At 45.2% G+C, this 27,638-nt stretch overlaps 1 protein-coding gene across 4 annotated transcripts in view; it reads right to left on the bottom strand.

Moving 5' to 3' along the window:
• LARS2 (leucyl-tRNA synthetase 2, mitochondrial) overlaps positions 1 to 27,638 on the bottom strand; it is a 176,028-nt gene that overhangs the window by 140,572 nt on the left and 7,818 nt on the right. For all 4 annotated transcript variants that reach the window (XM_081933357.1, XM_081933358.1, XM_081933359.1 and 1 more), the window contains exon 4: positions 14,140 to 14,231. In XM_081933357.1, the coding sequence (XP_081789483.1) occupies positions 14,140 to 14,231 (92 nt within the window). The remainder of the gene's footprint in view (positions 1 to 14,139; positions 14,232 to 27,638) is intronic.

The following is a 27,638-nucleotide window of genomic DNA, read 5'->3' as shown; positions in this document are numbered from 1 at the left end:
GAAAGTTCATGATCTTGCCCCACACCCACAAGTCCATCACATGGTCCAATCTTCCACTGCCACACTGGCATTTCCATCCATCTAGTTCCGATCAGATGCAGAGGTGTGGAGACAAAGAATGACCTTTGGCTTCTAAAAAGAAATGTTTTATTTTGACAACACATTCTACTCCTTACTATTCCCCCTCACAATTCCCCACTAATGAAACAGATGTGAAACCATAAAAATCTGGAGGCCCTTAGGACTCCACAAAAACTATTGCCCAAACAAGTCTGCTTGGTTCAATACTTCAACCGTTTTGACTTCATTCTAAAGCACATCCCATGGGGGGATCTAGGACAGTTTGCCTCGTACCTTTGGCCACACCTGCTTCGCCACCAGGGTTCTACCCCCAGATATTGACTCCTAACGTTTCTCCTAAGCTGAAACATCCCTAGCTATTTGCCACAGCCAATGGGCCCCAGCCCCTCCTTCCCAGGCCCTTTGCCATGGTCCATTCACCAAAATACAGTTCACCTTGGGCTTTTGGGCACAAAGGACAGTTTGCCACCAGCCAATCAGCAGCCAGAAGCCACAGTACGATCAATGCAGGGGCTGGAAGGCTTTGTGGAAGGTATTGCAGCCAAACAGCCTCAGGTGCTTGTTAGAACAGGAGGGGAGTGGTAGAAGCTCCCCTGTACTGCACCTGATTGTGCATCCCTGACAACAGGAAGAGAAGAGGGAGGGCTAAATAACTCGGCTTCATCCAAAGGAGTTTTTGTTTTGGGTGGGTATGTTAGCCTTACAAGGAGAGAGAGAGGGAAGGAGGAAGGGAAGGAAGAGAGAGAGAGAGAGAAAGAGAGGGATAAGGGATACAAGAAAGAAAAGGAGGGAGGGAAGGGAAAAAGACAGGAAGGAAGGAAGGAAGGAAGGAAGGAAGGAAGGAAGGAAGGAAGGAAGGAAGGAGAAAGGGAACGAGATGGAGGGAGGGAGAGAGGCAGAAAAAAAGGAAAGCTCCCATGACCGATTGGATGTCAATGCTGAAAGCAACCTGGGAGAATGTCAAGAAAGTACTAGGGAAATCAGCACAAACCTATAAGAAACAAGCAGACGAAAACCGAGTTCTGCAACAACCATTCCAATTGGGGGGGGAGGGGAACGGTCTACCTCTCCACAAAATATTTGAGGTTAAAACTCCCTAGCAAGAAACTGAGGCCAAGGTTTATGGGACCATTCCCCATAGTAAAGATCATCAACCCAGTCACAGTGCAATTGAAATTGCCCTGACTGCTAGGAAAGATAAACCTGTTATTCCATAGTAGCCTCTTAAAATCTGTGGTTGGATTGACCCTGAGACCTCTATCACTTGAGCCCCCAGACCACGTAGTAATAGGGGGCTAAACCCATTATGAGATACAATAAATCCTTAATTCAAGGTGGCACAGGAAACAACTCCAATACTTAATCAAGTGGAAGGGATACCCCTTATCAGAGGCATCTTGGGTAAAGAGTAGGAACATCCAGGCTGATTGCTTTATTGCAAAATTCCACGCAGAAAATCCAAACAAGCTGGGGGGAGGGATTGCATCCCTAAATTCTATAACTGTACTCAAGTTGTTTTAACTTTGCGCAGGTCGCCTTCAGGAAGTGAGGGGAGCCAAATGTCAACTTGCAAATCACTCCTGCTCTTGAATTGCCATAGGCAGGAGGGGGAGTTGTCATGAACAGAAGAACATTCCACACATACCTTTCTCCAGATTGTATCCCAGGTTACCAGAGCCACCTGGAGAGGTGGGGTTTCTACAGCCCGCAAAAGTACTCCGTTGGAGAATGTGATTTATGACACACCCTGGGAAACAGGGTCATGGTTGGGCCATAAATCACGTGGGGCATAGCTAACTCCACTCAGGAACTGCTGACATGTTGCTCCTAATAAATCACTGGATTTCCTTTGAAACTTGGGTCAAGGCTCATGGGCATCCATCCGAACCCTGACAAACATGTTAAATTAGTGCCGTAAGTACTGAAAAAACTCCTCACCACAAAGTTCTATGCGAAGCTCTCTAAATGTGAATGTCAGGGTTCCAAGTAACATCCCCAACAAACAAAGACTTTCAGGTCTGACAGTGAATTCCATAAGATTTCCCTAGACTACCTGGACTACTGAGTGTCAAGTGAGTGGATAGAGATGGGACCCAGGGAATGTGAAAGCAACACTAGACTGGAAACCCCACGCAACTGCAAGCAGTTCCACAGCTTCCTAGCGTTCACAAACTTCTTTAGGCAATTCATTCTGAGGCAGCTGGGAGAAAACAGCCAAAATATCACCATATCACCTGGGTATATGAACCCCCAGGCTCTAACTTCTTACTAGTTTTTGAATATCAATATAGACTTAATATGGACTTTTATTATGTTGCAATAAACCTTACTGGAACAGTGTGGCAAGACGCTGTAAAGGAGGGGCACAGGAAGCCAAGCATGGGTGTAAGATAGAACAGAGGTGAAACTGCCGATAGCTTAAGACATTATAGGAACTTCTCTTTTTGTATTTTTCCTATGTACTTCTCTGTTTGTAACATTCCAAAAGGAACTTCTCCTTTTTCGAAATGTCATGTTTGTCTCGTGTATGGAAACGCCTTGAGAATGCTCAGTGTGGAACACGGCATAAAAGTAGCATCCTGGGTGGAGCCCAGGCAGTTCAGATTTTGGTGTGTGAACACGCTGAACTCGATGCATCAATAAACCTGTATCTCTTTTACCTTCGTGGTCTCATGTCCCGTTCTTATAATTGCTATATGGAAAAGGCTACAAGCTGCTACAACAATTCCAGCATCTGCAGAAGTAGCTTTACCCCTAACGGAGCTACTTAAAACAGTCCCCCACTTCAAAGCCACTTCCAACCCAACCACTGGTGTTCAAGAAATTAAAAAGACTCTTCACCAAAGAGCCAATCTTCCAGCACCCCAGCCCTGAGCAACAGTTCATTGTCCAAGTCGACGCTAGCAATGTAGCTATGGCAGCAGTGCTTCTGCAAAAGGATCAGCTTTTGCCCTGTGTGTATGTGTCCAAAAAACTCACCAACATCGAGAGTTGGTGGATAATATGGGAGAAGGAAGCTTACGTAGTTCGCTGGGCTCTCCTCTCCTGGAAGCACTGCTTAAGAAGGGAGCAAAATACTGTTAGAGATCTGGACTGATAACAAAAAACTCGAGCCCTAACACCCTCCCAAAAAAAGCTCTCTCCCAAACAAGTCCACTGGGCACAGTACTTCAAACGGTTTGTTCTGACCTAGGCTTCCCAGGAGCATGAAACAAACTCCTTGTCCCGACAAAAAACCCTTTTATTAATTTACTGTGAATTCTGCTCATTGAATTCCAGCAAAGTCTTTCAAGGGAAGATTTACAGTCACAGACTTTATCTGGCTTGGAAAGCTGCCAGACCAATATCTGCAAAACTTGGCAAGGAGTCTGAGAGTCACGAACCAATTAAGCAAACTAATTGCCTCCTGCAAACTTCACTCCACTTTTGCTCCTCTTTTATTTCCTCTCGGAGGGGCCATTCAATGTCCACCTGAGGCCTTACTCCCAAGTCGACCCCTGTTCTTTAGCTGTTCCCTTTGTCTGGTAACTCTGCGCATGTACACCTTGGAACTGGCTCCAGCTGTTTGTCTGCCTCATTGATGTCTGCCTCTGAAGGCAGCTGATAACTGGCATACAGCTCTGGCCCCCTCTCTGCCTCCCACCCAGAGTCCTTATCAGAGCCTTCCCCAGACTCCAGAACTGGCCCATGTTCCTCCCCAACCTCCTCACTGTCCAAATCTGCTGCCAGCTCTGCTGGCCACTGCGGGCCACAACACGGTTTGGCTTTGAGCTAAAATACATTGGGGGGGGGGGGGGAACCTGCTAGCAGACATGCTATCAAGAAAACCACAATTCCATAGTAGGAGGGAGGAAGACATCCATGTGATCATCCTCCATCCTCAATCAGCAGCACAAGCCAAATCAAATGCCAAAGCGACCCCAGGACAGGGCAACTAGCAGCTGCACTAAGACGTGCTCCAAATTGATCAGTGGTTTAATGAAAACAAAGACGTCCTGACCATAAGAGAGAAACTGGCTTGGAAGGGGTCCAAACTATATGTCCTCACCAGTTTGAGTCTACGAGTCTTGCAGTGAAGTCACGATTCCCGACTGGCCAGTTACTTCAGCTTCCTAAAAACCCTCCACTTAGCCCGGGGACAGTTCTGGTGGCTGAAAATGAAAGCCGGTGTGGAAGACTATACAAACAGTAGTGCTACCTGCGCCACCATGAAGATGAGGCCAGGAAAGCTCTCCCCGCCCCCCAGGGCTTCTTCAACAAGTAGCCGACCCCAGCCAGCCCTGGGAAGAGATCGCTATGGACTTTATAGTTGAACTCCCAGAGAGTGGGAGGAATACAATCATCTGGATTGTGATTGACTTATTCTCTAAACAAGCCCACTCTATTATCTGCTCTGGATTGCCCTCAGCTAGAAAACTGGCTGTTTATCAAGCAGATCTACCGGCTGCATAGAGTGTCCCACCGAGTAATCTCAGACAGAGGCATTTAGTTCATTGCTAATTCTGGAGAAAATTTCTGAAGTCCATCAGATCGACTCAGGGACTCAGCTTGGCTTTTCATCCAAGCATGAAAGGAGCCACGGAATGTGTGACCACCATGGTAGAGCAGTACATAAGATGCTATGTGGATTACCAACAAGAAAATTAGATCTGCTGCCTTTCACAGAAGTGGCTTACAACAATGCAGTGACCCCCTTTCAAGTCACAATCAGCATGGAATTCATCCCCATGCCCCAGCTGCCAAGAGAGCAGCCCTCCTCCATGATTCTTGCTGAATGGATGGAATCGCTCAAGAGGGGCAGGGGGAAAACAAATAAAGTGCTAGCAGAGGCAGAAGCATACAAAAAACAAGCAGATAAATGCCAATCTCTGCAGCCCCCCTTTCATGAGGGAAATTGAGTTTACCTGTCCACCAAATACATTAGGTTGAAATTGCCCAGCAAAAAGCTACGAATTTAAGTTCTTAGGGCCGTTTCCAATAGTGAAAGTAAATATCCCAGTAATAGTTCAACTTAGCCTCCCACATCTGTTAGGGAAAGTGCATCCAATCTTTCAGAGCAGCTTGCTGAAGCCTGCTGTTAGTTCAAGACAGAGATCGCAAGATTGCCCAGCACCTAAACCAATGGTAGTGCAAGGAGAAACCCATTATGAAGTTAAGAAAGTTTTGGATTCTAAATTACATAGGGATCGGTTGCAGTATTTGGTCCATTGGAAGGGATACCCTTTGTCTGAAGCTACCTGTTTTAAGAGCTGGGATGTGAAGGCAGATAGGCTCGTAAAACAATTCCATGATAAATTCCCTAATAGGCCAAAGGGTCCTCCTGGAGGGGAGAAAGGTGGTCAGGGACTGCCTGGACTAACCTCCTACATTCATCTCGTTTCAGGACATGCACATCAGTTCAGGGGGGAAGCCTGTCAGCCCTGGAGGCCATCTTTTTCTTTGCATCTTCAGGTCTGCCAAATTTGGTGGATGGGCATGCTGTGCGGAAGGGCTTGGATGGTGATGGGTTGAGATGTACAGCCATAACAACATTCTTTCATTGGGAGTCAAGGACATTCAGCCTGCACCTGGAGAGGCGTGACTGGGAAACAACTCAAGTTAGGATGGTGACCTGATTGGACCATGTAATGGACATATGGATGCAGGGGAAGGGACTTTGGCTTTACTTTGGGTGGGGGAAACTCAGGAGACTTCAGATTTTCCCAGATGTGCACTATGACATCTCTAATAAAATGGGACTAAGGGAACGCCTGTCTTGGAGTCTTACTTGGTTGGGGGTGTAACTTGGAACCCTGACATCTGTCTTGATTGGTTGCAGAGCGAAACCATAGTTATAGAGGTGCAGATGACAGACTTGATAATTCCTCTGTAGAAGTGAATACACAGCTTCTTGGGCAGTTTGAGCTTTCTGAGTTGGCGCAGAAAGAACATTCTTTGTTGCTTTTTTGATGTCAGATGTCCATTTTATGTCTTAAGATACGCTAGAACCTATAGATTTGAAGGTCTCTACTGTTGATACTGTGTTGTCTAGTATTGTAAGAGGTGATAGTATAGGAGGTCTTCTCCTAAAATCTACCACCATTTCTAATGTTTAGTTCAAGATTGTTCTGGTTGCACCACAAGGCTAATTGTTCAACCTCCCTTCTGTATGCAGATTCGTCATCTTGAATGAGACCAATCACTGCTGTATCATCTGCAAACTTCAGTACTTTAACAGAGGAATCCTTTGAGATGCAGTCATTGTGATAAAAAGGAGAGAGCACACAGCCTGGGGTGGGGTGGGGTGAATCCTGTACTAATTGTACAGGTATATGATGTGATTTTGCCTAGCTTCACCTGCTGCTTCCTATCTGTTAGGAAGCTTATGATCCATTTACAAGCATGGTCAGGTACAGCTAGCTGATTTAGTTTATTTAGAAGAACGTCTAGAATGATGGTATTGAATGCTGAGCTACAAAAAGGACTTTTCATAGGTCTTGGGAGATTCAAGATGTTGTAGGATCAGGGATGAAATTCAGCAGGTTCTGGCAGGTTCTTGAATTTTGAGTAGTTTGGAGAACCGGCAAATACCATCTCTGGCTGGCCCCAGAGTGAGGAGGGAATGAGGATTTTGCAGTATCCTTCCCCTGGAGTGGAGTGGGAATGGAGTATTTGCAGTATCTTTCCCCTACCATGCCCACCAATCCACGCCCACTGAACCAATAGGGAAAAAAATTGAATTTCACCACTGTGTAAGAATCATATTAAAGCATCATCTGTCAATCTATTTGTCGGTAGGCAAATTGTAAGGGGTCTAACAGTGGATATATGACGGTTTTCAGGTGGGCCAGTACTAGCCTTTCAAAGGTTTTTATAACTACAGATGTTAGAGCAAGCAGTCTGAAGTCATTCAGTTCCTTGAGGGTTTCTTCAGCAGTGAGATTATAGTAGAGCGTTTGAAGCAAGAAGGAACATAGCACGTGTCTAGTGATTTATTAAAGATGCAGGTGAAGATGGGGGCCAGTTGATCAGCACAAACTTTTAAGCAAGAAAGAGTTATCTTGTCTGGGCCTGGTGCTTTTCCTGGCTTTGTCTGTGAAATAGATGTTGCACCTCATTCTCTGTAATCATCAGAGGTGGTGGGCCTAATGGGATGGGGTCAGTTGTAGGAGGCTTGGCTGTTGTAGGTGAGATGGGGATTGTGGAGATGGGTGGCAATAGGGTGACCTACCTGACTAGTAGGTCATTTATTTAGAAGTTGAAGAGCACTAGGTCCAAGACAAAACCTTGTGGAACTCCACTGCATATTGATGTACAATTTAAATTGGGATGAGGTGATGAAAAAGAATGTTGGTCTTACCTGAACAATTTTTTTCAGGGGAAGAGAGGGAGTGGTCACGTGTGGGTATTCTCAAAGCCTGATTGGTCCAAAGACTGAGAGTAAACTTCTTAAATACTCCTGCCTTCTATTCCTGCCCAGTTTCCTCGAAGGCGAACAACAGAACTGGAACAAAAAAACACAACAACACAAACTCCAGGAACCACCTGGCCTTCCCTTGGCCCCAACAACCTAAACAGGGTGGGTTGTGACCACTCCCTCTCTTCCCCCGAAAAGAAACATTCAGTAAGACCAACGTTCTTTTTCCAATGGAAGAGAGGGAGTGGTCACGTGTGGGACATACCCAAGCTCAGTCCCAAGGGAGGGAACAAATACAACCACAAGCTACAACCCAAGGGGAGTATCCACCACCACCCTCTGTAGGACCCTCCGGCCAAAGGAAGCATCCGCCAAAGCGAATGAATCTAAACGATAGTGTCGGATGAATGGGGTCGGAGACGCCCAAGTGGCGGCCCGGCAAATGTCTTCAAAAGGAGCCCTAGTGGCCCATTCCGCCGTGGTCGCGGCGCTCCTAGTAGAGTGAGCCGTTATCCCCGAGAGAACAGGGCGCCCCACCGCCTCATATGCCTCCCCGATGGCCTGCCGTAACCAACAGCCAGTGGTAGCCAAGGATACCCTAGCCCTCAAAGTCCTAGGTTGGAAGGAGATAAAGTCTCCGACCTACGAACTTCCACAGTCCGTCCGAGATAAATACGCAAAGCCCGACAAACATCCAAACGGGGCCAGAGCCTCTCCCTATCATTAGACGGCCCGGACAGAAGTTGGGCAGGACCACCTCCTGCGCTCGGTGAAAGGGAGTGTTCACTTTTGGGAGGAAGGTAGGGTGGAGTTGAAGAACTACCCTATCCAATGAAAATGACAAAGGTCCTCCTTGGATTACAGAGCACCCAGCTCCGAGATACGCCGAGCTGAGGTAATTGCCATTAGAAAGATCACCTTAAGGGACAAGAATCTCAGATGAACCAACCGGAGAGGTTCGAACGGAGGCCCCGTCAATGTCCGAAGACCAGGGGCAGATCCGATTAGGAAACCTATGAATAGGGGGAGGCCGGAGATTAGCCGCCCTCTTAAGAAAGTGCTTGATCAGGGGAATGTGAGAAAGGGAGGAAGACCCTATATCCCCCAGTACCGAAGAAAGAGCCGCCACCTGAAGACGCAAGGTGTTGTGTGCCAGCCCATCGTCCAGTCCTTTCTGCAAGAAGTCCAAGACGTTGGGAACAGTGGCCCTAGCTAGGGAAATCTAATGTGGGGCGCACCACCTAACAAAGGCAGCCCAGGTTGAATTGTAAACCCAGGTCGTCGAGAGTCGCCTGGAAGCCTCGATGGTACAGATGACTTCAGAGGACAGGTTGGCCGCCTTTAGTAGTTGCCGTTCAAGAGCCAGGCGGTCAGTGGAGCCACTGGGGCTCTGGGTGAACCAGGACCCCCTGGCGCAAGACCACTTCCCCCCGCGGAATCCTCCACGGGGGGGGCAACTGACAGCTGGACAAGGTCCGCGAACCAAGGCCTCCTCGGCCAAAAGGGGTCCACTACTATGACTAAGGTCTTCTCCACTACCACCTTCCTGAGTGTCCCCGGGATGAGGGGAATGGGAGGAAAAGCGTAGAGCAGGCCCGCCGGCCACTCGCTCCTGAGGGCATCTGTGCCCTCCGCCGTCCTGACTGAAAGAACCAGGGCAGTTGTGCATTTGTGGGAGAAGCGAAGAGGTCTATCAGAGGGGTGCCAAACCTCCGACAGATCTTCCGGAAAATAGTCGGATGGAACTGCCATTCGCCATTGTCCAGGGTTGCTCGACTCAACCAGTCCGCCTGGTGATTGGAGAGGCCAGAGATGTGTTCCGACACCAAGGACACAGGTGCCTCTCCGCCCAGGCGCCCAGTCTCAGAGCCTCTAGCCAGAGGGCCCGAGAGTGAGTCCCCCCCCCCGACGATTGATGTGCGCCTTGGTGGCCACATTGTCTGTCAGAAGAAGCACGTGCCGGCCCTCTAAGGAGGTCCGGAAGTATGGAGGGCGAGACGGGCAGCCTTCAGCTCCAGCCAATTTATATTGTGCCGGAGATCCGAAGTTGTTCATCTGCCCTGCGCCAAGCGAGAGCCCACCAGGGACCCCCAACCGAACAGGCTCGCGTTCATGGTAATGGTCACCCTGTCCGGCTCCTAGAAGGAGCAGCCTCACTGAATGGCCATGGAGGTCCACCCCCTGAGGGAGGCCCGGACCCCTGCCGGGAGATGCAAGGTTTGGAGCGAGTTGCTCATCCGCTCCCTCTGGAATGGAATGAGCTGCCACTAAAGAGGTTGGAGGTGGAGCCTGGCCCACAGAACTATCCCTATGCAAGAGACCATCTTGCCCAACAACTGTGACAACATGAGGACTGAAACGAACCGATCTCTGTAGACCTTTCCTGCCATCTGTCGTAGACTGGTCGGATGGTCCCGAGACAGACGGACCACCCCTGCCACGGAGTCTATAACTGTCCCCAGGTGAAGGATGTGTGTGGTGGGGGAAAGCTGGCTCTTGGGGAAATTTACTGAGAACCCCAGGGCCTGGAGACTCCGAATGGTAAGGTGAAGATCCGTGACCACCTGAGGAAGGGATCCCGCCTGAACCAACACATCGTCCAGATAGCATTGGAGCCTCACAGGGATGGATCGGAGGTGGGCTGCCAGTGCTGCCAGCACCTTCGTGAATGCGCGGGGGGCTGAAGCCAACCCGAACGGAAGAGCCCTGTACTGAAAAGGGTGGTCCCCGTGCGAGAACCTCAGGTACCTGCAATGAGCTGGGAAAATTGGAATATGAAGATATGCCTCTGTCAGGTCTACTGAAGCCAAGAAGTCCCCTTTCCGAATGCCTTGCAGGATGGATTTGAGGGAAGAAATTTTGAATCGCCTGTACACCAGGAAACGGTTCAAGTGCTTGAGGTCCAGAATCGCTCTCCAACCCCCCAAACTTTTCAGGACCACAAACAGGTTGGAGTTGTGGCCCAGGCCCCGCTCCGGCCGGGGAACTATCTCCACCGCCTGAATGTCGAGGAGGTGTCTGATCGCCTGATCCATCAGACGGCAGCGCTCCAGGATCCGAGACAGAGGGAACAACCTGAAAAGATTTGGGGGGATGGAGAAACTCTAACCTGAGACTTGACGAATAGTGGATCTGACCCAAGCATCTGATGTGATCTCATCTCATTGATCCACATAGAGGGATAGGCGGCCTTCTATGGGACGACTCGGGTTCGAGTCATTCCCCTCTGCGGTACAGCCGACTGCCACTCCCTCGAAAGGGCCACCAGGACTGATGGTGGAATCTATTCCAGTCCTGATAGGCCAGCTGAGAAAACTGCCTGTCGGATTTGAAAGAAGAGAAACATTGTTGATTATCAGACTCAGGAGCCCTACGGTAAGGATGGGTCCGAGTCTCGGGCTTCTTGGCGTTAGATGGAAGCACCTTCTTCTTATCTTTATTCTCGACTAAAATGGGCTCGAGTGCCTCACCAAAGAGGTTAGGACCCTTGAACGGGGCAGCTGCCAGGTTCCACTGGCCTTGTTATCCATCTGCCAGTTACGAAGCCATAAGAGATGGTGGGAAGTAACAGATGTGGCTAAAGCACTGGACGCAAACTTAACTGTGTCCAGAGTCGCATCAGCAGAAAATTGGGATGCCGTGATAATCTTAATCAGGTCCTGGTGTAACCGTTCGTCCTGGATTGGGATACGATCCTGGAGTTGGCAAAGCCATATGACCATAGTGCGGTTGAAATACGAAGCCACGGCGATGGATTTTATGGCCCAGGCAGTGGCATTGAAATTTTTATGCAGGGTAAGCTCTGCGCGCTTATCCTCGGGTTTCAACTTATCTGCCGCATCCCCGGACACTACCATGGAGGAGGAGACCAGAGTAGCAACCGGGGTGTCGATAGAGGGCAACTGAATGGCCTGGGCAAAGCCCTGCTCCACATGGTAGAAGCGGCGGTCGTTACTGCCGGGGTTAGAAAAGTTGGATGGACGGGCCCATTGGTTGGTCAAGACCTCCATAAACAAGGGTAGAGCCAGGATCTCCTCCTTGTTTGTGGCCGTGTTCGAAAACATGGCCAGGTCAGGGTCCCTAGGTGGGGGTACCGTGGGATCCCCTGTGCCCACCTTGGTGGTCTTCCTTGCTTTGTTCAGCAGAACTTTGAACATAGCTGGAAGAAAAAGGCCCGAGGACGAAGGAGGATCGGGGGGGCGCCTCCTCGTCCTCCGAGAACCCCATATCCTGGAGATTTTCCTCCCCCAAGGCCGAGGCCTCACTAACCATGGATGGGGAGGATGCTCTATATTGGTGATGACCTGAACTGCCTTGATACCTAGAGGAGTGGGAGCTCCTGTCCCGCTGGGGAATGCCTCGTGAGATGGCTGCAGAAATAAGTCTTGACACTTTCAAGAAGGCGTTCCAAATCCTCCATATCCCTATGTGGGAAGCCAGGGGCCTGAGGCGACAATTTGCGTGAGCCACAGTGCCCCCTGGACGTCCCTTCCAAGGGGTCCTCCTGGGCCTTCCTAGCCAACCCCAGGGAGATAGGAGAAGGGGAGGGGGACCCCCTTCGTCTGTAATAACCACGGGACCTGTCCGGGGAAGCTGAAGGAAACGAGGGGCTGAAACCCCGAGAAGACTGTTCTGAAGGAGGCCTGATAGGAGACCTGGACCTGTTGGCAGAAGCTGGCCTTGCAGACCTGGCCTACCTTTCGTCCCTTGCGAAGGTCCTTTCCAGGGCCCTATGCCTCCTGGCCTCATCCCTTGTGGAGGATCTAGAGGGGCGCTGCATTGCCACAGGTCTTATTGGGGGATCCGGGGGTCGAGACCCCTGTCTCAAGCCCTCTTCCCCTCTCACCGGCCTTCAGCTTGGCCCTGGGTGATCTCTGCGCCCTCCTCCATAGCCCCACTCATGTGTCCTGGAGCGTGGAAAAAGAAGGCTCAGCCCTCTATAAGCCCCACCGGAACCTGGACCCGGACTGGCACTGGAAGATGATCAGCTGAAAAAGGCCTTGGCCCGGGCCTCCACAACTGCAAGCAGGCCGATGCAGGCCTCGCACACGTGGCACAGTCAAAATGGCCACCGAAAGGGGCCAAAATCGCTCCACGTAGCCTCTAGCGCTAAGAAAAACGGTCGCATGGGGCAGGGGGCTTGGGGCTAACCAGCGCGCACTTCCCCCTCGCACTCTGGTCTCGCTAGAATAAAAGGATAAGCCGAGTCGTGCGGCAGCCGCCAAATCAAGCGGCAGCCGCTCCAGTGGCTCAAGAGAGCCTCGTGGTGCCGACGCCTTTCTCCTGCTCCGAAACTGGGCAGGAAACTGAGCAGGAATAGAAGGCAGGAGTATTTAAGAAGTTTCAGTCTTTGGATGTTGAACTAAACACCCAATGAAATCAAACTATCTGTCCAACAAGACCAGTAAACAAATCAACAGAAACAGATCAATTCCCAGATTTTATTAAACTGCTCTGTTAGTTTGTACTCTAGAATGGGCAACAAATAAACGCAATATAATAATTATAAGTCAGGCTACAAACACACAAACACCACTAGTTGTCACCTACAATAACTCACAATTCAAACACTCAAATTCATTATTAATTCAGTACAGCCCATAATGGATAATTGCATTGCACTTTCTCAGGAACTGCCCATACCAGCATACAGACTATTAACTAAAAGATTATCACAAATAGATTATCACAAACAACAAGAAACAATATGACAATGATGCCACAATATGACATTCCCATGTTAGCCTTCAAGAAACCTAGGTCTCTATTTTATCTCCACATTTACACCAATAGCACCATCACAGGCCCTAATAAATACCCACATGATTAGAGGCATGCCTCTATATAACATAATCTGCCAGCAATTCCTTCTGGATTCTAAATAGGGCAAGCTTGATACAAAAGTTTGATAGCAGGACTCAAAATGAGGACAAAGTAATATAAAAGCATTTCAACCTCCCTGGACTCTACTGCACATCACAAAGTGACCATTTTGGAAATAAGACACTTTAATCACACAACAGAGAAAGAAATTGCTGAATTCATATATGTCAAAATTACAACTTAATTCATAAAATATTTGTAATCTGTTTTACAGATCTGTAACAAATCTGGATAAATGTCCTCTCTGCCCTACATACATTTCATCTCAATTAAAATTCTTCATTCAGTTAAGCAACTCTAGGCATCTGATGAAGTAAGCTATAGTTCATGAAATCATATCCTTTTAACTATAATTTACTAAACTTTAGTAATCAAAAAAGGCACAACCAAACTTCTTCCATTTTTTAGCTAGTCTAAGTCAACATAGTTTACTCTAGGCAACTGATGAATTTACTAAACTTTGTTAATCAGAAAATAATACAATACAATAGTAGAGTTGGAAGGGACCTTGGAGGTCTTCTAGTCCAACCCCCTGCCTAGGCAGGAAACCCTATACCGTTTCAGATAGATGGCTATCCAACATCTTCTTAAAGACTTCCAGTGTTGGGGCATTTACAACTTCTGGAGGCAAGCTGTTCCACTGATTAATTGTTCTAACTGTCAGGAAGTTTCATTAGTAGACTTCTATTTTTTGGCTACCCTATATCAACATAGTCTTCCCTCCTACTATGATGATTTCTGCACTATCATATTTGACAAGGAGTTGGGAAAACAAAAACCTTTGGGTCCACTCTGCAGGATGGAATCCATGCTCAATTGCTGCATTCTCTGCTGGTAGTCCAAATGCATCCCATCCCATTGGATTTATCACCTGTGCAAAAGCAAAAATGTTATTTTGGCATTTTCTAGACTTTCATGGCTCAAGATAATGAAACATGTTTGCAAATCCAGCATTTTCACTCTATCACAAAATCATACAAACTATGCTTGTCACATACAATTTCACTTTATGTATAATGCATAGGATAACTTTGCCTTCCTTTTCCAGCTTAAAATAGAATATGCCAAGGATTCACTTTGTCCATAATCCTAAAGTAAGTTACAAGGCCTTTTTATTTGTTTAAGTAATCCTCTGAAAAGAGAAGCCAAGGGAAGCAACTGGAAAGTCCTTAAGGACACCTTGATCCTAATAAGACAGGTGCTGAAGAATTGTGCTCACTCTAAATTCCAAATCAGGCTATTATAACTTGATTTTCTACATGCATGAAAGAAAAACCATTGAAAGTGATAATAGACTATTCAGCAGTAACCATGTCTTTACTACTCAGTAGGTAGGTAGGTTTCCAAATTATCAGCGATTTAGATGACATTATTAACAAATGAACAAGATCTTACTTCCTCGTTTAGAATAAAAACTGAAACTTCTTATTTTTACTATTAATGGCTGCATGATTATGCCATTTGTAAACGCAATACAAATGAATAGCACATTTTTATAGCTATTTTGATGGTGTTGTATTATGTTTGTTATATAATAAAACAAATGTATAGTAGAGAAGGGATGCAATAGTTACCTATCTGAGAAAATAAATTAATTATCAAACAAAAAAGAGAAGTGCAATTCTGTGAAATGTGAATGTTATTCAAAATAGAACATCAAATGTTTACTCTGCATAATAATAACAAAATACAAAGAACAGACAAAATGGTTATAGAACCTCTTGCTTTTAATGTATATTCAACATAATTTAACAATATTTAAAGTGTTAACATTACACATAACTCTGTATCAGATAATAGGAAATAATTCAGGTACAATTATTTCAAACTTAGCTGAACAATTTTTGATGCAATAAGTCAAATCAATCTGAGGACATGTCCATTAAGTTAGGAATTTCCACAATTTACTTCAATGAACAGCTGAGCTTTGCAAGAAGCTCTAAGTTGTTCAGAAACCAACATGTACTAATAATGAATTGGGAAAGGACATAGCTAATAGTTTAAAATATTTTAATATCCACTAGTGCAGTGATGGCGAACCTATGGCACGCGTGCCACAGGTGGCACGCGGAGCCATTTGTCAGGGCACGCGAAGCGCTGCCCTGTCAGCTGGCCAGCACGCATACGCGCGCTGGCCAGCTGAGTTCACCGTTTTTAAAAGCCATTTTTCGCCCTCCCCAGGCTCCAGAGGCTTTATAGGAGCCTGGGGAGGGCGAAAAGAGCCCCCCGCACCTCCCCCCCGGAGGCTTCAGGGACGGTCCGGAGGCGTTCCTGAAGCCTTCGGAACGCTTAAAACGACCCTCCGAGCAAACCGGAAGTCACTTCCGGTTTGTTCGGAGGGTCGTTTTAAGCGTTCCGAAGGCTTCAGGGACTGTCTGGAGGCTTCCTTGACGCCTTCGGAGCGCTTAAAACGACCCTCCGATCAAGCATTCCGAAGGCTTCAGGGAAGCCTCCGGACAGTCCCTGAAGCCTTCGGAGCTCTCAAAACAACCCTCCGAGCAAACTTCCGGTTTGCTTAGAGGGTCGTGTTGAGAGCTCCGAAGGCATCAGGTAATCCTCCGGACGGTCCCTGAAGCCTTCGGAACGCTTAAAACGACCCTCCGAGCAAACCGGTCGTTTGAAGCGCTCCGAAGGCATCAGGGGCGCCTCCGGACGGTTCCTAAAGCCTCCGGAGGGCCTCCGGGGGGGCGGGGGAGGCTCTTTTCGCTCTCCCCAGGCTCCTATAAAGTCTCTGGAGCCTGGGGAGGGCGAAAAAAGCATGTAAAAATGGGGGGTTGCGCCTATTGTGCGCACATGCGCACTGGGGGGGTCACGCATTGCATTATGGGTGCAGCACGCCCACACACAACCCCCCTGCGCTCCCCCCACTTGTGGCACGCGAGCCAAAAAAGGTTCGCCATCGCTGCTCTAGTGAGTAAATTGGCTGGAATTACTTCCAAAAACCCACCACCATACAGTCTCAGTTAAAATAACACAGGTAAGATATACTGTATGCATACAGGTAGTCATCATCTTACAACCATGACTGAGTCCAAAATTTCTGATGCCAAGCAGGTAAGTTGTGAGTTTTGCCCCATTTTATAACCTTTATTGTTACAGTTGTTAAGTGAATCACTGTTGTGGTTAATTTAGTAATACAGTTAAGTGAATCACGCTTCCCCATTTATTTTGATTGTCAGAAAGTTGCAAAAGTAGGTTTCTATCCTCCCAGCTTTCCATAAAGCACTGAAGACCTAGCTTTCCTCCCAAGTGCTGAGATAAAATGAGGTGACTATATGTTGGAAACCTGACTTCAACCAGGTTGTTGTTTTTAATGTTCTTGATTTTAATAGTTTAAAACAGTTTCTGTTGTTTTAATTTTTCATTTAGAGTCAGTTTGTTATAAACTGTGCAGCTGTATAAATGTTTTATATAAATGATTAAATAATAGCAATAGAAATTTAATAATTATTATTTTGCAGTAATATTTGTTTTACCATGAGCACTATGACATTCCATTCCAAACATACCAGAACCTCATATATCATTATAAACAATATACAAAATTGAGAAAGATTATTTGTGACCAATTTTGCATAATACGATGTAAATCTAACAAACAAGTAGGATTGATTTCCCTTCTATATAAAAGGGGCTGTTATTAAATGTTATTTTCTTCTTTCTTGTAACAATCTTAAACCAGATAATTAAAGAGGGTAAAGATGTTCCTTATGGCCTATAATTTAATACCAATAGAATCCCTCCCTGAGATTCAGCTTGAGAATCTCTCCCTGAGATCCTTTAATAAGTCCTTTAAGATCTAGTTCTTTCCCCTAGCCTTGGGCCACAATGATATTTTTATTTTTATTATTATACAATTCTATCACAGCGGCCAGTTGTTTCGTCGGATTTGGCATTGATTACTAGTCGGGCCCCACCCAGGGGCCTAGGACGTCGTAACATATTTTCGTAATATATATGCAGACCCAAGCAGTGCAGCTTTTTGAATTTGACTGATGGTGATTTTGTCAAGTTTTAACTGTTTCAAATGTAATTCCAGTGTTTTTGGAATAGCACCCAGTGTGCCGATTACCACTGGAATTACCACTGCTGATTTGTGCCATAATCGTTGAATTTCAATTTTTAAGTCCTGGTATTTCGCGATTTTTTCATGTTCCTTCTCGTTGGACCCTGCTATCACCTGGTATTGTGATGTCTATGATTGTAACCTTATTTTTCTCAACCAGTGTGATGTCTGGTGTGTTATGCGCCAGTATTTTGTCCGTTTGTATACGAAAATCCCATAGGATCTTGACCCTACCAGTTTGTTGTTGTTTTAATATTATAATTTTTGCACAAATTCCAGTGGATCATTTGTGCTACTGAATTGTGCCGCAATTTATAATCAGTCTGCGCGATTTTTTTTACAGCAGCTGAGTATGTGGTCAACAGTTTCATCAACTTCTTTGCATAGTCTGCATTTGGCATCATCAGAGGATTTTTCGATTTTGGCCCTAATAGCATTTGTTCGGATAGCTTGTTCTTGCGCAGCCAGGATTAGTGACTCTGTTTCTTTCTTTAATGTAACTGTTGTTAACCATAACCAAGTTTTTTCACTGTCCACTTTATCTTTTATTTTTTTCCAGAAATTGACCATGCAATGCTTTGTTCTGCCAACTCTCCATTCTTGATTTTATCACATCTTTTCTGTATTCTTGTTTCGTCTGTTGGGCCTTCAGTAGATTTTTGTTCTTTACTTCAATTAATAGATGTTCTTGACTTTCTTTTAAATAATCAGCTAGTGCATGTTTTTCTTCTTCAACTATTTGCTTCACTTGCAATAATCCTCTGCTACCTGATTTTCAGGGCAGGTATAATCTATCAGTGTCACCGCGTGGATGTAAACTGTACTGCATTGTCATTAGTTTCCTGGTTTTTCGGTCCAAAATGTCCAAATCAGCTTGTGTCCAGTTAACTATACCAGCTGTGTATCTTATAACTGGTATTGCCTAGGTATTTATGGCCTTGATTGTATTTCCACCATTTAATTTAGATTTCAAAATTTTCCTAACTCTGTTGGTGTACTCTCTCCTGACAATAGTTTTTACTTCTCTATGTTTGATGTTATTCAACTGCAGAATGCCTAAGTATTTGTAGGCTTCATTTTCATTGCATTTAATTAGTTGGCCATTGGGCATTTAAATTCCCTCACATGCAGTGATTTTTCCCCTTTTTATGGATACAGTAGCGCATTTTTCCATGCCAAACTGCATTGAAATATCGGTGCTGAATACTCGGACTGTGTTTGTCAGTGATTGGATTTCTATTTCTGACTTACCATAGAATTTCAAATCATCCATATATAATAAATGCAAAAAATTTTCAGCTTCTTTGGCTGTTGGGTAGCCTAATTTCATTTTTTTTAAGATTACCGATAGAGGGATCATCGCGATGATGAAGAGAAGAGGTGAAAGTGAATCACCCTGGAAAATTCCTCGCTTGATATTGACCATTCTATAGTTCTCATTCCCTACTGCCAACTCAGTTCTCCACTGTTTCATCGCCTTTTCAGTGAAGGATGTAATATTTTTGCTAATGCCAGTTGTTTCTAAGCATTTTATGATCCAACTATGTGGCAATGAGTCGAATGCCTTTTTATAATCAATCCAGACCGTATTTAAGTTCGTTTTTCTTTTCTTACAATTTTCTAATATCATTTTATCAATCTGGAGCTGATCTTTTGTGCCCCTGCTCCTTCTTTTATTGCCTTTTTGCTCTACTGGCAAGATGTTGTTTGTTTCCAAATAATCCATAATATTATCAGCAATAACGCCTGTGAGTAGTTTGAAGGTTGTTGGCGATTATTATTATTATTATTATTATTATTATTATTATTATTATTATTATTATTATTATTATTATTATTATTATTATTATTATTATTATTTCATTTCTTCCAATGGTGCCCCCATTACCAATGACAATCCATTTACTTGCTGCTGGTTATTCTCTTCTTCTATCTTTCTTACCATTAGAGTCTATTACAAGGAGCTATGCCTTTTTATAATGTGTCCAAGGTAATATAATTTAAATCTGGTCATTTGCATGTCAAGTGGGAACTCTAGAATGATTTTTTTGATGATCTATTTGTTTGTATTTTTGGTTATCGATGATATTCTCAAGAGTTTTCTTTAACAACAAAGTTCAAAAGTGCCCATCCTCTTCCTATTCTGCTATTAGAAAATCCAACTTTCACTTCCCTCGAATGCCATAGAGAATAGTATGATTTTCACAATTTTGAACTTTGTATGTGCAGACAAATCACAGCATTTTAATATATTTACAATGCCTTCATGGCTCCTCTACCAAGCGCTTAGTTTACAGCAAGTTTCTTGACTGATGGTCTCAACTAATCCTCCTCTACAGTTGATGGTTAAACTTAAAAGGGTTGCTACCTACCACTTCAAAATCTTCATTGACAATTCTAAACATGGTTGTTCTACATATTATATTTTACATTTTCCTTTAGTCTCATTTTCTTCACTTTGCTCCTTAACTTTTATTACTTACTACTAGAATTTGCAAATCCTTGCATTTTGGGTTAGCAGAGTTCTGTCATCAACATAGTAGAAGTTATGTATATTTCTTCCTCTCATTTTAAAACTACTTACAAACTAGTTTCTCTGAATATATATTCAGCATATGGGTTGAATAAACAAGGGGAGAATATAGAACTTTGTCACAAGTCTTAGCCAATCTGGAGCTATTCTGTTCCACGTTTCTATAAATAATGAAGCACACAGACTTTCTTTTTTTGTATCCATTGGCTTTCTCAATTATCTAGTGTGATTTAGCAATACTTTCTTGTGCCACTTGGTCTTTTCAAAGGCAACTTGAACTTGGCTTCTCTTCTTTATGCAGGACTTTAATCTGCGTTGAGCATTATTGTGCTAGAATGTGTAGTTAAGGATAGTATACAATAGTTTGCATACTGGAAGCTATCCAGGGCAAAAATGGGGTGCAGAGGGTTGCGCGCACCCCCCATGCCCTGTTTTGGCTGCCAGAGGCACTGTGGCCTAGTCCTTTGGTATTTTCAGTCCATTTTTTAATTCCAGTTTTAATTCCAAATTCAATCTATCACTAAATTTATATTGCAACATGCAAATATTGTGATATTTTAGAATCTCTAAAGATTCTGATCAGTAATTTTTTAAAATGCATTCTTATTTAATTTTGATTAAATTAGATGAATGAAATGAATACTGTATTATTATTTGGGGAATTGTTACTATTATTACTATTATTGTTTTTACATTATATTGGAGACACATTTTGCACTAGAATCTCAGTTGCCACTGGGACAAGAATAGGTAAAAAAAATTCTTAGACAAAGGATCTCTGATAAAGAAATGTAAATTCACATCCGATGAAGACATGGTCAGCAGATGCCACATCCAGATAAGTTCCTCTCTCTGTACTGTTGTTTTTCCAACTCAACAACCAGTGGTAGGTTCCGGATCCTATTGCAACCAGTACGGTGCAACGGGGCCCGGCATCCACCACATGAATGTGCGTAGTACGTGCACACACACACGCAGCGCGTGCATGTGTACTTACCGTCTGCGACACTCCGCAACACTCCAGAGCGTTGCACAGGCGCCGCACACTCCGTGTGCATGCGTGGAAGCCCCGAAGAGCTCAAATACAGGTAAGGACAGCAGGTGGACAGGTGGGTCCTCCAGAGCACCGTACCGGAACGGTACCCGATGCTCCCAGCAGGCACCAGTATGCCTGTACTGGGGCGTACCGGTCATAACCCACAACTGTCAACAACAGAAGGAACAAGCTTTTGTTTCTTTGACTCTCCGGGATTAAGGAAAGTTTCAGAATCATCCCTCAAGATATTCTTATAACAGCAACATCTGTAAGCAGTTTTAGAAGTCATGCTTCCAAAATAGCAGGTGAGCTGAAGCTGGGGGGAGGGGAGGAATGAAACCATGTCATTGTTGGATAAAACAGCTGTTTTGGAATCTATTTTTCAAATGTGCAATAAACTTTGCTCTTTCTTAATCAATTTATGAGACTACTGTCTCTATTAGCTAAAAGAGGTTCTCTTTAGTTACAGCTTATCACTCCTTTTTGAAGCTGTGAACACTATTCTTGAGACTGCTTTATTGTTGAACGACTAGGAAGAAGGTTGCTAGAGGCAGTCAAAATAAGAAAATGTGTAAAAAAAATCTTTTGAAATATAAGAATAAAAGTTGTGGTTTTAATTTACTACTTTTAAAATAATCTGTAGCCTTGTACTTTATGGGTGGTTGAAATTTTCCAAATTTTCATGAACAATGGTTAGAAAAAGGCAAAAATAAAGAAATAATGTTCTTTGACCACTAGAGGGAGCTACAAAGATGTTTAACTCCGAACTGGAGTCTGTTATTAAGGAGATCTTTGAAAAGTCCATACAGAAAATAGTTTATACCACAAATCAGTTAGGATCCAAATATATTAATTATACAGAAGATATTTAAAAAGAACAAGAGACAAAACTAGGTGTAGAAAGTTATCAACCCACTGTGTTAACTCTACAAATACTGGAAAGTGCAAATACTAACTGTGCCATTGGAATATAAATCTGACATTAGCTTTTATTATGATGATGGTTTGAATATAACCCTTCAGTGTAATTGAAATAAGAGTGCCAAGTAAAGTCACAACTCTCAAGAGGTCAAGTTTGGGACTTTTTATTTGTGTATACTAACAAAATTGAAATTTTTTGAGAAAAATATATAATATAATAGACATCTTAGAGAAGAAAACTTTATTCTATGAAGATTTGCTCCAGGTTAATCTACGACGTCTAAGAGAACAACGTTGGGACATTTTTTCCATGGATGTAAATAAGGCTGAGAATTTCTTGAAGAAAAGAGACTTGATAGACAAGTCTCTTTGAGAAGGAAAATATTTTATTCTATGAAGATAAGCTGGAGGGAGTGACTTAAATTTGACTTAATTAGTTAGAATGTATTTTATAAGTTTGATATATGTATTGAAAGGCAGCTTTAAGATAGTTCTGTATGTATAAAATCAGTTTATAAATGCATGTCTTCTGTCTTTTTACGTAATACTGAATAATTCCCAAAGTTTATAAAATACTATTGATTAAATTTGAAAATAAGAGCAGAAAATATCTACTCCAGGAGGATAAACTTAAGGAAGAGATTTGAATTCAATGAGCTAATTGGAATTAATTTGATTTATATTGGTGTGATATATTTAATTGAATTTATTTATTTGATTTGATTTGATTTCTAGACCGCCCTCTCTCCCCGAAGGGACTCGGGGCGGTGTACAGGTACCAAATTAAAAATCATACAAATAATCATAAATATAGTTAAAATCAGATTAAACTTTAAACCCCTGTACAAATTTATAAAAATTAAAAAACTTAGCCTAAGACCAACCCGTGAAATTTAAAAATACAGACTGAGGTGGGAGAGCTGGAATTAGGCCAAGCCGGCTAGATTAAACAGGTGGGTTTTGAGCTTCTTACACAAGGAGCGGAGGTCCGTGGTTGTTCTAATATCAGGGGGGAGGTCATTCCAGAGGGTCGGGCCCATCACAGAGAAGGCCCTTCCCCTGGGCGTCGCCCGCTGGCACAGCCTACTGGACGGCACCCGGAGGAGTCCGTCTCTGTGTGAGCGAATCGGCCGAAGGGATGTGTGGGGCAGGATATGATCCCGCAAATAACTAGGCCCTGTGCCATGGAGCGCTTTGAAGATGATAATCAGCACCTTGAAACGCACCCGAAAAGCTACAGGTAGCCAGTGCAGCCCGCGCAGGAGAGGTGTTACGTGGGAGTATCTAGCGACTCCCGAGACTGCCCGTGCGGCCGCATTCTGAACCAACTGCAGTCTTCGGGTGCATCTCAAGGGGAGCCCCATGTAGAGAGCGTTACAGTAGTCTAGCCGGGACGTCACAAGCGCATGGGTGACTGTGCGAAGGGCGTTCCGGTCTAATAGGGGACGCAATTGGCGCACCAGGCGAACCTGGTGAAACACCCCCCTTGCCACGGCTGTCACATGGTCGTCCATTGACAGCCGGGCATCTAGGAGGACGACCAAAATGCGTACCCGATCCACGGGGGCCAGATGTTCGCCCCCAATGGCCAGTGATGGAATCAGCTGGTTGAACCGGGGGGCCGGTAGCCACAGCCACTCCATCTTGGACGGGTTGAGCTTGAGTCTGTTACTTCCCATCCAGATCCGTACGGCTTCCAGACACCAGGACATCACTTTGACGGCATCGTTGGGGTGGTTCGGGGTAGAGATGTACAGCTGGGTATCATCTGCGTACAGATGGCAATCTACCCCGAACCCACGAATGATCTTGCCCAGCGGCTTCATATATGCATTGAACAGGAGAGGCGAGACGACCGACCCCTGTGGCACCCCACAAGTGAACGGCCTCGAGGTCGACCTCTGCCCCCCTGCCAATACAAATTGCACTCGGCCAGAGAGGTAGGAGGAGAACCACCGCAGAATGGTGCCCCTCACCCCCAGCCCCTCCAGTCGATGCAATAGTATACCATGGTCGATGGTATCAAAAGCCGCCGAGAGGTCTAGTAGGACCAGGATGGAGGAGCAACCCCCATCTCTGGCCCTCCAGAGATCATCCACCAACGCGACCAATGTCGTCTCCGTGCTGTGGCCGGGCCGGAAGCCAGACTGGCGCGGGTCCAGATAATCAGTTTCCTCCAGGTGGCGTGGAAACTGTTGTGCCACCACACTCTCTACAACCTTCACCCGAAAGCAAAGGTTGGAGACGGGACGGTAGTTGGCTAACACAGCTGGGTCCAGGGAAGGCTTCTTGAGTAGGGGCCTCACCACCGCCTCTTTCAGGACGGCCAGCAAGAACCCCTCACTCAAAGAAGCGTTAACTAACTCCTGGAGCCAGCCTCGTGTGACCTCCCAGGATGCCAGTACAAGCCAGGAGGGACACGGGTCCAGTAAACATGTGGTGGCTCGCAGTCGCCTACGCAACCTGTCCATAGCGTCGGAAGTAACAGAGTCAAACTCCTCCCAGAGTGGAGCCTCAAGACCCACCTCCGACGTCACCTCTAGACCACTAGTAGAGACCAACTCGCTTCGAATCTGAGCGATTTTGTCCTGCAGATACTGCCCAAATTCCTCTGCTCTACCCTGCAAAGGGGCTTCCCGCAGCCTCTGTTGAAGGAGGGAGCGGGTTACCCCAAACAGGGCGGCAGGGCGGTTATCTGCGGACGCAATAAGGGTGGCACAATACTGATGCTTGGCCACTCTTAACGCCACAAGGTAAGTCCGTAAATGGGCTCTCACCTGTGATCGGTCAGATTCAGAGCATGACGATCACCATCTGCTCTCTAGGCGTCTCTTGCGGCGCTTCATCACCCTCAGCTCCTCGGTAAACCAAGGGGCCTGGGTGGTTCGCTGCCGCAAGAGAGGCCGCAAAGGCGCAACCAGGTCCAAGGCCCCGGTGGCCGCACTGTTCCATGCAGCCACTAGGTCCTCCATCCGGGTGCGGGTCAGGGCTACAGGAAATGGCCCAAGCTCCATCTGGAACCTTTCTGGTTCCATCAGGCATCTGGGGCGGAACCATCTTGGACATTCCGGTTCCGCCTCCCCGCGATGAGGAGTAGCGGCTGGGAAGTCGAGCCGGAGAAGTGAGTGGTCTGACCATGACAGGGGTGTAATAACTAAATCCCCTACTCCCAGATCACTCCTCCACTGGCCAGAGACAAAGATAAGATCCAGTGTGTGACCTCCCTCGTGTGTGGGGCCCTGAATTACCTGGGTCAGGTCCATGGCTGTCATGGAAGCCATGAACTCCCGAGCTACCTCGGATGTCTCCCCTACCGATGGCAAGTTAAAGTCCCCCATGACCAACAGCCTGGGGGTCTCAACTGCCATCTTGGCGATCACCTCGAGGAGCTCGGGCAGGGCTGCTGATGCATAGCGAAGAGCCAGGTATACAATCAGCAAGCCCAACTGTCTCCCTGGGCCCCACTTTACACATAGGGACTCACAACCGGTTATCTGTGGCACAGTGGTCTCTCTCGACTCGAGACCTTCCCTCACAATGACCGCTACCCCACCACCCCTGCCTAGTGCCCATGACTGATGAAATGCGCGGTAACCTGGCGGGCACATTTCCACGAGAGGGAGACCTCCCTCGTGGCCCAGCCAGGTCTCCGTGATTCCTGCCAGGTCTGGCTCCCCCTCCAACACCAAGTCGTTAATGAGGGGGGCTTTGTTGACAACGGATCTGGCATTGCATAGCATCAGTCTCAGGCCCTGGCTCTGAGAATGAAAATTCTAAGGTAATATTGTGTTTTGGATATTTGTGTTTGGGCTTAAAATGATGGATTTTTCTCCCTTTATATATAATATATAATACTTGAGTATTTTAAAAAGTTAGTAGAATAGCAAAACTAGAAAAAGTGTTTTCTCCCTTTAGGGTTAAAAAACACCTGAAATAATATAGAGGATTCTCTTAATTTAATTATGATAAAGATTAATAAGTTGACAGAAGCATATATTACCATATTTTTTGGAATATAAGATGCACATTAGCTTTTGGGGGAAAAAACAAGAAAAAATCATTCTGCTTCTGCCTACCAGCATCCTTCGGTATTTATCCAGCTAACATCCTTGCAGCAAACAGCCTGGTCAGCTTCAGCACGTTATTGCAGCCTGATTCAGCATGAACCACTGATTGGTGGTTGGATCGTCCTCCCAAAATAATGCCAATCATCTGTTCCAGGCTACAGGGATAACCACAGCACTGCCGCCACCGCACGTAGTGTTTTTGGCCTCCGCACGCCCCACTTTTGGCCTCTGTGCCAAAAACGCAATGCGTGGAGGTGGTGATCGGCAGCAATATGCTGTGGTGATCCCACTGCCTGAAACCGCCCAAAAACGCAATGCACGGAGGCCAAAAACAAGGCATGCTGAGGCCAAAAACACAACGCGCAGAGGTGCAATCAGCAGTGATGTGCTGTTGCGATCCCTGCAGCCTGGAATGGGTTTAAAATGGGCCATGTGGAGGCCAAAAATCAAATCAACTGAAATATGCACTTTGGGTACATTCCCAAAACATCTGGAGCACCATTTGGATAGCATCAGAACTGACAAATTCACCATCAGTCAATTGCAAAAGGCAGCTTTACTCGAAGCAGCTTACATTCTGCGACAATATCTCTAATACCACCAAACATCCAGATCTGTCTATCCCAGGTCCTTAGAAAGGATTTGATAGATAGAGAGAAATGCCAAATCCAGTCTGGACATCTGGCTGATTATTATGAACCGTAATATAAATAAATAACAAAATAATGCACAAGTAACAAATCAAAAGAGACAATTTTGGACAATTTGGACAATTTTCTTATTTTGGAGTTTAAAAAGAGGTTTCTTAAAGCTCTGAAGACATTTGGCAATCTGTTCCTTTTGAGAAAAAAATGAAATAAATTAAGTTTTAGACATTATTTTTATTAAAAATCAAGATTTTAGAAGTAAAACGAAGGGTTCAGTTTATTTGATCAATGTTAACATGTTATTATCTTTTATAATCTTTCTTTTAGAAAAGTCCATAGATTTTTGTAATTTACAGTGGTAATTTATGTTAGCTAGATTGAAGGGGGAAATTATTTATCTTTTTTTTCTTTATAATATTCTTATTTTTTCTTTCTTTTCTGTTTTCCATTTCTTTCTTTTTTGCATCTTCTACTTTTTTAAAAGTTGTGTTAGTTTTTATTGCAGTAATTGATAGAGAAATATAAATACTTAATACAAATGAAACAATCATTTCTCATTTGCTTTTTTAATCATGTGCATTTGATTACATCTGGTCCAGTACCTTAGAGCAGGGGTCTCCAACCTTGACAACTTTAAGACTGGAGGACTTCAATTCCCAGAATCCCTCAACCCGCTTTGCTGACTGGGGAATTCTGGGTGTTGAAGTCCTCCAGGCTTAAAGTTGCCAAGGTTGGAGACCCCTGCCTTAGAGTATACCGTATTTTTCGCACTATAAGATGCGCTTTCCTTCCCCTCAAAAGTGGGTGGAAATGTCTGTGCATCTTAAAGAGCTAATATTGCAGTGGGGGGAAAGGGGGTTAGGGGTTTTGCCACTGGGGAATGCTGAAGCCTTTGCTGCTAAGCAAATGATTGGTGGTTGGATCAGCCTCCTGAATACCGCTGATCAGCTGTTCTAACCATATGCCACCACCACTCATTTGCTGCTGTCACCGCCCTTTCACCACTGC

Source organism: Natrix helvetica (assembly GCF_964273705.1).
Source record: "Natrix helvetica genome assembly, chromosome: Z".
Taxonomy (NCBI): Eukaryota; Metazoa; Chordata; class Lepidosauria; order Squamata; family Natricidae; genus Natrix; species Natrix helvetica.
The sequence above is the reverse complement of the archived record's forward strand: the minus strand, read 5'-3'. Positions and strand labels throughout refer to the sequence as shown.